The following is an 8,640-nucleotide window of genomic DNA, read 5'->3' on the forward strand; positions in this document are numbered from 1 at the left end:
ATGTTTGTGTAATCGAATTGATAGAGAAACTTTCCTCTAACAAGGACAGAAGTAGCTTAAGCACAAATGTAGCTTACAAGATATCCCACTCAAGTCAGTGGGACTAATCCTGGTTTACGTTAAGTATGTACTTCAGTAACTTTCATATCAGGCACCTAGGATAAAAAAGCCAAATAGGTGTATAATGATAAACTAAACATGCTCTGCACTCTTTAAAATAGTGTTACCTGATTTCTCTTAAATAACAATTCAAAGGGATAGCTGCAACACATTTGTACTTATAAAAACAATTGTGTAAAAGGAAATGTTCACTTGCACAAGCAGTATTGAAAGTATCTTCCATTTAAAAATTAACTGTCAAATTTTGTCAGTGGAATATATTATATTGTTTCACAACTGTTGAAGATTAATCTGTGAAATGCTTTTTCCCCACAGAATTATGAAATTTCATGTTGCAAAGAGAAAGTTTAAGGAAACACTTCGTCCATATGATGTCAAAGATGTCATTGAACAGTATTCAGCAGGTCATCTAGACATGTTATGCAGGATTAAGAGTCTTCAGTCACGGTAAGGAAAAATCATTTCTGCTCTGCATAAGCATCTTATGTCATTCAGTGCATAATGAATATTGGTAACATTTAACATTGCTGTGTTATATGTGGGTACAAAGTGCCATCCAGTCTTCAGCCCAGCTTCTCTTTCTGTGAATACTGCTGAACCAGAAATTACATTGTGGGTAAAAACAAACAAAAAGACATGTATCTAAACTGTCCTCAGAAAATGGAAGTCTGAACAATAGAAAAGGTAATCCTTTATCTGTAAAGTCCATTCATAAACAAGAAATTTAGTCAGGAGGTTGCCAAAAGGATGAAGTCGACATCAAGAACTGCCTTTCTCCCATCCCAGACTTTTTCTTTTCATGTAAAAGAAATTGGGAACTACTGGTAATGTAGTATGTATGTGGTTTTTATGTTCTAGATTCCTAGCAATAATAATAATAATTTAAAAAAAAACCATTGCCTCCTGTGTATCATTACCAGCATTAGAGCTGAGATTCCTGCCTTAAACTGACAGCTTTCCCAGGACTCAATGCTGATGGGAGAGCTGAGGGTGGCACTGGTATGTCTGTTCCTCCACAACATCAGGCTGCTGGAGAGGCCACCTCCTCGCTACCCCTCTCAACAAGTCTAGCCCTTGCTCTCCCAGATGATGGCTGAGTTCTGGCCCCCAGTTAGTGCCAACAGAAAAGAAAAGCAGCCTCAAATGCTCAAAAATAACTTTTTTTTTCTTAATTAATAAAATTGTTTGTCTTCTTTCTCAAGTGATTTGCTGAAGTACTGGGATTTTAGTTTTTAATGTACGGATACAGCATTCCATATCATCACCATTTTCAGGAATCACAGCATCTTTTGATTTCTCTTACAGTGTTGACCAAATTCTTGGGAAAGGACAAATCACAGCAGATAAAAGAAGTAGAGAAAAGAATCCTGCCGAAAATGAGACAACTGATGACCTCAGTATGTTAGGGCGTGTAGTCAAGGTGGAGAAACAGGTAGAGTCATTATCCATGTTGCTTTGTCTTGCTCTGTTTCATGCCTTTTGTGTATTTTATTGCCAGTTTCAAAGGCTGAACAGGTAAAATATTTTTTTCTAATATATGCTTCATTAACATGTTGAAGTAAAATTGATATGAATAGTATTACCTTAACTGTCTTCCATATACAGAAAAGCAAGTAATGAAAAATCACAGGTTACTAAATTTTTTCCCCTTTGCCAGTTTGCTTATGAAAAATTTGCATGGCTTTTGACATTATTTTTCAAAGGTCAATAGCGTATACCAAGGTACTTCCATTTTTCTCTTCAGCAGTCACATTTTCCCTTTGCTTGGGTTCCAAATATTTTAAATCAGTATTTGGCATTAATGTTAACCTTTTCCTCTCCTCCTGTAGGTACAATCCATTGAGTCAAAACTGGACTGTCTATTAGATATTTATCAACAAGTTTTGCGAAAAGGATCTGCATCCGCGCTCACTTTGGCTTCATTTCAAATGCCAGCTTTTGAGTGTGAGCAGACTTCTGATTATCAGAGTCCATCAGACAGCAAAGATTTGTCTAATTCTGCACAAATTAGTGGATGTGTATCCAGATCAGCTAGTGCCAATCTGCCTCGTGGCCTACAGCTTATACTGACACCAAATGAATTTAGCACCCAGGCTTACTATGCTTTTAGTCCAGCTATGCATAGTCAAGCAACGCAAGTGCCAAACGATGGACCTGCAACAGTTAATAATACATCAAACCAAATAAACCAGGCAACTAAGCCAGCAACTCCAACAACATTACAAATACCACCTTTCTCATCAATGAAGCATATCAATAGGCCTGAGCCCATTCATATTATTCCTGTGACCACACAGGAAAATATTTCTGATGTCACCGCTTGCCTTGTTGCATCAAAGGATAATGGACAAGTTGCACAGCCCAGTGCAACAAAGGATCTCACATGGAGAAAAAGTCTGGATACAGAAGGGGAACCTTTGCTCTCAGTTAAACCTGTGGTGCAAATGGATTTAGGAAAATCTTTATCTGTACAAAACCTTATACAATCAACAGAAGAACTGAATGTACAGATTGCTGGCAGTGACTCCAGTGGTTCCAGAGGTAGCCAAGATGTATACTCCAAATGGAGGGAGTCAAAATTATTTATAACTGATGAAGAGTTGGAGACAGAGGCAGGAACAGAGACTACTGAAGCCATTTCGCGCCCATTAGTGGAAACAACTCTCTCTGCTGACTCTCTAAGGACTGGAATATCAAGATCATCTCAAAGCATCTGCAAGCCAGGAGACGGTACAGAAGCACTCAGTCTGCTCCATGTCAAACTTAAATAACAGCTTGTGGGCTTTCTTCATTGGCTGAGTCATTCCTCTAGTCATACATATCATAGCATGAACTGTTTTGAAAGCCTTTTTAATAAGATTAAATACAAAAATCAGGATGAATCTGCAAAGCAGTTGAATGAGCCCATATCTCCTAGTTGCATGAAAATGCATGTTTAAGTGATGGCTGACATTCAAATTTACACCTACAGTACAGCAGCCTTTCATGTAGTACAGTAGGTTTAAATAATGAGTTGCCTACAAAGCCAATGCTGCAGGATGTATCAAAAAGCAAAAATCTGAGCATTTAGACCTAGTGCCGTTTCTACAGGGCAGAAGTAAAAATCGTGAGGTTTAAAGCACTTTGCTTCTGAACTAATTAAATATATATATATATAATGTCCTGATTTAGATGATAGTTTATGTTTACAACAAAAAAAAAATTATCTACAGCTGCTAGCAAGGTACCAAGGAAACCAGTAATACGGGATCAGAAGTGGCTGCCAGTTGCAAGATACACACATTAGCTCATCAGTAAGCAGTTATTTTTAACTCTGAAAAACAGTATGTTAATATCCATCTGATTTTTGGTGATTTAGTGCTGTGGCAAAAGTATGTGGCACACCACTATCACATTGTTCTTTATAACAAGGACTATTTTCCTATGAAAAGTTTGTATTTTAAGGATTGAGGCTGGCCTCAGAAGTGGATAACCTGGGTGAGTGCACTAAAAATTCAGGGGGATCTGTCCTTCTTTCAGTCTCACTGAGGAGCTATCTTGTGAATCTGAAACATTCTGGCAGCAGTAGGTGAGGGAAGGAAGCAGGCACTGCCTTTGTTGTAGAAACAGTATTTCCTTCTGTGGAAATCTTGGCAATTTTCCTTGCACTCCCAACCTGATACCACAACAGCACTTCATAAGGCTGGGAAAGGCAGGAAAATGAGGAACTGAAATACAGAGTAAAACTAAAGAGGACAGAACAGGGAAGAGAGAAAGACAACACAATCAATGAAGAAAAAAAACTAATGTGGATGTAGATGGGCAGGAAGGGAAATGATCCCAGAAAATAAAACAAGGAAGGTAAAGAGTCAAAAAGATGTATTTTTTTTAAATCCAGCCTGTCAGTCACAGATACTGAGTGCTATTTCCAAAAAAAAAGCCACGTAGGCAATCAGAAATGATAATAGAAGTAGGGAGAACCACCTTAACTGAAAAAAAAAAAAAAAACCAAACCTGAAGGCAAGGGGGTTTTTGTTTGTTTGCTTTTAAATAAAAAGGGAGGAGGAGAGAGGGGAAAGTGGTCACACTCACAGCTCAACATTGTGTCCCAGCTGCAGTCATTTCTTGTGAACTCTTAAATAAAGGACCTTCACACTCCTTCCTCCTAATACCAGAGTTTTCAAATTCAAAGCCTACATCAGTCTGAGCATTCCTGCTTGATACATCCTCTTTTTTTCTTATGCTAACCCACACTTCACTTCTGCGGAGATGCAGGAGCAGCATTAGTGCCTATCTGCACACCCCCAGCAAGGCTTTGCCACTGGGAGATCCCTTGCAGACCCTAAACAGGCTTTCACTTGCTCTTCCCAGCTGAACAAGGTTTCTGTGCGTTGTCTCCCCCAGATTTATACCCCACCTGCACCACAGGCTTGTAGACAACCCGACTTGGGCTCAGCTTCCCTCCAGCAGGAGGAACATGGAATGTATGGGGGTGCCAGTGCCAGCTCACTCAGGGCAGTGTTTTCTCAAGGCCCATACCTGGGAACTTACTATGTACATCAAAAACATCACTCCAGTCTTAACCATGGCTAAATGCTGTAGATTGTATTGTGAAGGACTTTATCTGTTTACTATGAAACCATTGTAATTTCTGCTTCCATATTTCCTTTACAGAAGTATTCCTGGATGTTACATGACAGCCGTATTATGTGAAAGTACATGCAAACTGTAGAGTGTATATTTTGTGTTGTTATACGGGGTCCACGGATGGTACAGTGTTCCATGGCTTATGCTGGAGCAAATTTCAGCTGTTAAATCCTGAAAGACACCTTGAAGCACAATTTCCTCACCACTGATTTGCCATATAATTTACCACATTCGGCCTTTCTTGCTTTTATGTGCAGTCTGATCATCCTAAGCCTGATTACAACAGTAATTTTGTGAGGATAAATAGGGTTTTTTCCACATCTCAGTTCATTTACCTATTAACTTATTTGAATGTCTGCAGTTTATCCAGACCGATTTGTAAGTTTAAAGTTCTATCCAAAATTTTAAAACTTACAAGGGATTTTTTGGCTTTTCTTTCTTTTTTCCTAGCTGTTTATGGTGCCTTTCTTGCCTTTCACATGAAACCTCCTGCTGGCCTAAGCATAAACCTGCACTTAGGTTCAGTTAAGGAGCAAGAGATGGGACACATGGCAACTGTGTGTCAGTAATGAAATTCCCTTCCCCTCCTTGACGAAATCGAAAAATCAAGGCATCATGAATTGGACACCACTCTTCCACGTTCATCTGCATTAGCAGATGGTTGCACCCCCACTGAGCCCGGAAGGCGTCAGTGGGAGAACTGAGCATTGGCCCTGCCTGTACCAGTTCTGCATAGAAACAGGGCCTTGGGTTTTGCTAATAATTTATCTCACAGAAACTTGGTATTTTTGCCTTAAATGACATGCTTGAGTCCTTCTAATTTTAAGTTAATTTATTTAATACAATTTTGTGCACAAAAGAATGAGTTCTATAAATTATGTATGAAAATGTTAATATCTTTACAAAGTACTGATAAATCCAGAAGATCATATCTTTTCAAATTATGGTTTAAAATCCTAATTTTTTTTCTTTTATGCTCACCATTATTATTTTTGTAGCTGCAAGTCTTATCATATAGGAATTTTTTAACATAATATTGGTAGAAAATAGAAAGAGTAGTGAATATATGAATTTCTGGAGAGGAAGAATTGTTTGTTTGGATTTTTATAAGCTTTGCTCATATTTCCTCATTAGGAGTTTCCTGTTTCTATGCTCTCTCTTTAAAAGACAGTGTCATGACTGACAGTCATTCATTGGTTTCACAAAAGAAGGACCTGTCTGGCCTTTCAAGTCTTGTCCTGAGCTGCTTATTAAAGTCCAGCTCATGGCAGCTAATAAGAATTGTTCATGAGTAGGGACAAAGGACAATTCTTTTTCTGATTTACAATCCACTTGAGGATTGTTGAAGAGAGAATTTGAACTTAAGTAAGAGCTTCAGGAATTAAGCCTTATCCAAATAACTGTTTTCTGATCAGCATGTTTCTTGTACCTGATTGAAGAGAGAACTGAAAAGAATAGTTTTGATGATGATTATTTGTTTAAAAATTTGTATTTGCTCCTGGCTTATATGATCTATACTTTTTATTTAAATATGAATACGGTGTTTTAGCCTAAGGTTCAAGATTGCAAAGATCATACACTTTTATTCACAGTGCCCACGGTTGTTCCATATGTTTTTGAAATAATCCTACTTAGAGTGACTGCTCTCATTATAGTATGGTGATGAGTAATTCACCTGCTCTTCTGTGATAAGTCAAATCATACTGAATTGCTAATGTATAGTAGAACATCTGATGTACAGTAATATTTCTGGATTGGGACCTGCAATCCTCACTCAAGCAAAAATTCTATGGAATTCATTCATTCTACGGAATGCAAGAATTTTTCTTGAATCGGGAGCTCAGATTCAAATCCTTATTTTGTTGGGCATCTGTTTAAAGTGAAAATGGTAATATTCCAGTTATTTCCTGAGGAAACTAATACTTAGCTGAATTTACCCATGTCACATTGACTATGTAAAAAATAACGCACAAAGTACTGATGTAAAAAGGGAAGAAGAAAAGGGACATTTTTAAAAAGCACAGAGAAAAGGAGAATAATCAGAAAAGAGGAGTAAGCAGGAAAAGAAAATATAACAGCAAAGGAATGAAAAAAGAGTTTAAACACCTGAGGCTAAATTCATCCTTGGATGGCTTCACTGACTTCAATGAATTCACTGCCCAGCTGGGTGAAGTTCAGCCTCCATTGGGATAATCAGGCTCAGTTCCACTGACCTTAAAGGAACTGAACCCACCTATACCAGGAATGGACTTGCCTCTCTGGGCACACTTTTATCCTGACTCATATGTCATGCAATCCTTTTGGATTCATTAGGTTTGAATGAAATACAGGTCAGAAAAGAATTTGCCCCAGATATTTCTGCTTCACATTTTTTTTCAAGTGTGTTAATTGACTTAATTCAAATGGATTACAACATCACACAAAGTGCTGTCACTGTCTAAAAAAGGTTAATTGGTTTTTGAAATAAGAATTGTCCCCTGCAGCGTCAGTGGAAGCATGTAATATTTTACTGTTCATTCATCTGGATGCAAATGTGGCCATTCATTCAGCTGTGGCCACACATAGAACAATTCCAGACATATCCAATATCATCTGCTATTGGAAGCATTTTTGACTTCTTTGAAAGATAAAAAGACAGTCTCGTAACAGACTTAGAAAGCACGAAGGCTGCTTCCACTGACACTGCAACAACATTAGCCAGTACATTACAATGTTAACTGTAACTTCTTGACAAAGTTGAATCCATATTGTTGTTAATAAAAATGATTTGAAAAGTACCATGCTTACTGGGTTTTTTTCCTTTCATAAAAGATTGTATGGTGCAAGAATGTATTAGGCAAGAAAAATATTTAAACTTGTTCATTTGTTTTCCTTTTGAAGTTTTGTAATTTTTTATTACATGGACCAAAACACCACAAAGGAAGTTTACTAACAGAAAATGTACACAAATCAGTCTGATATGTTCAGTTTCTGGTAACTGCTTACAATAGAGTTTGCTTGAACTTCAGCTGTTTCAGCACCTCTATGAAAATTAGTTTGGAAGTTATTATTACCTTTCCTGTTAGTTAAACAGTAATTGATTGAAGATCTGCAATCAGGGGCCTGTGCAAGGAGCAGGATTCCTCAGGGAAGGCCTATCTGCTACCCCAGTTTAGCTTGAGCCCTAGGTGAAGCCCTTTCCTCTGCATTGAATCATGAAAGTTGCTCTAGAATGTTACTGCACCAAACCGACTGCCTGCTTTCCCCACTTTGCTATTCCTAGTCCTGCTGAAGATAAGCTTTAGTATTTGAGTGTAAAGTATTAAACATAGCCTGTTCTTGTGGTGAAGTCACTGCCTCTGTGGAGGCTTCAAAATCAGAGCAAGATACTTCCATCTATAGGTGACCCCCTACCTCTCTGATGAACATAATCTTAGATATTGAAATTTAAAGTTGCAGTCTCCAGAAAGGCAGATGTTCCTTGTCAGCCATTTATACCCACAGGCTATGTGAACACTGCCAAGATCTGCCTAAGAATAGACAGAGGACAGGTAGAAAGGCAAACATGTATACACACTTTTCGTGTGTTAAACTGGACAGTCTTGTATCATGTGCACATAGAGATAAGAGGGAAAGGTCGGAAGACAGCAGCATGAAGTTTTTCCTGTTGAGTTACCCTGCAGGTCACAACAGCCAGGCACATGTAGTAATGTGCATCCATAAAGACACATACATAAATGTCCACCTTTCAGCTCTGTGCAATAATACTACAAGACCATGCTTAAAAGGGAAATTTAAACCCTCATTTAGCAGATTTTCAGTGTAATTGGGGCAGAGGGGGGAAGTGTCTGGAGGGGGGGGAGTATTACCTTAGGCTTTTTTTCCTACTGTTTCGCTGTGACTGTGACCAAGCAC

General features: G+C 38.2%; 1 protein-coding gene across 1 annotated transcript in view; it reads left to right on the top strand.

Annotated features, from left to right (window-relative positions):
* The window catches only part of KCNQ5 (potassium voltage-gated channel subfamily Q member 5), a 295,700-nt gene extending 288,178 nt beyond the window's left edge, over positions 1-7,522 (top strand). The window contains exons 12-14 of the mRNA XM_074861878.1: positions 436-567; positions 1,426-1,552; positions 1,950-7,522. Of these exons, the coding sequence (XP_074717979.1) occupies positions 436-567; positions 1,426-1,552; positions 1,950-2,891 (1,201 nt within the window). The 3' untranslated portion in view covers positions 2,892-7,522. The remainder of the gene's footprint in view (positions 1-435; positions 568-1,425; positions 1,553-1,949) is intronic.
* The last annotated feature ends 1,118 nt before the right edge of the window (positions 7,523-8,640 follow it).

Source organism: Strix uralensis, chromosome 3 (assembly GCF_047716275.1).
Source record: "Strix uralensis isolate ZFMK-TIS-50842 chromosome 3, bStrUra1, whole genome shotgun sequence".
NCBI classification, from domain to species: Eukaryota; Metazoa; Chordata; class Aves; order Strigiformes; family Strigidae; genus Strix; species Strix uralensis.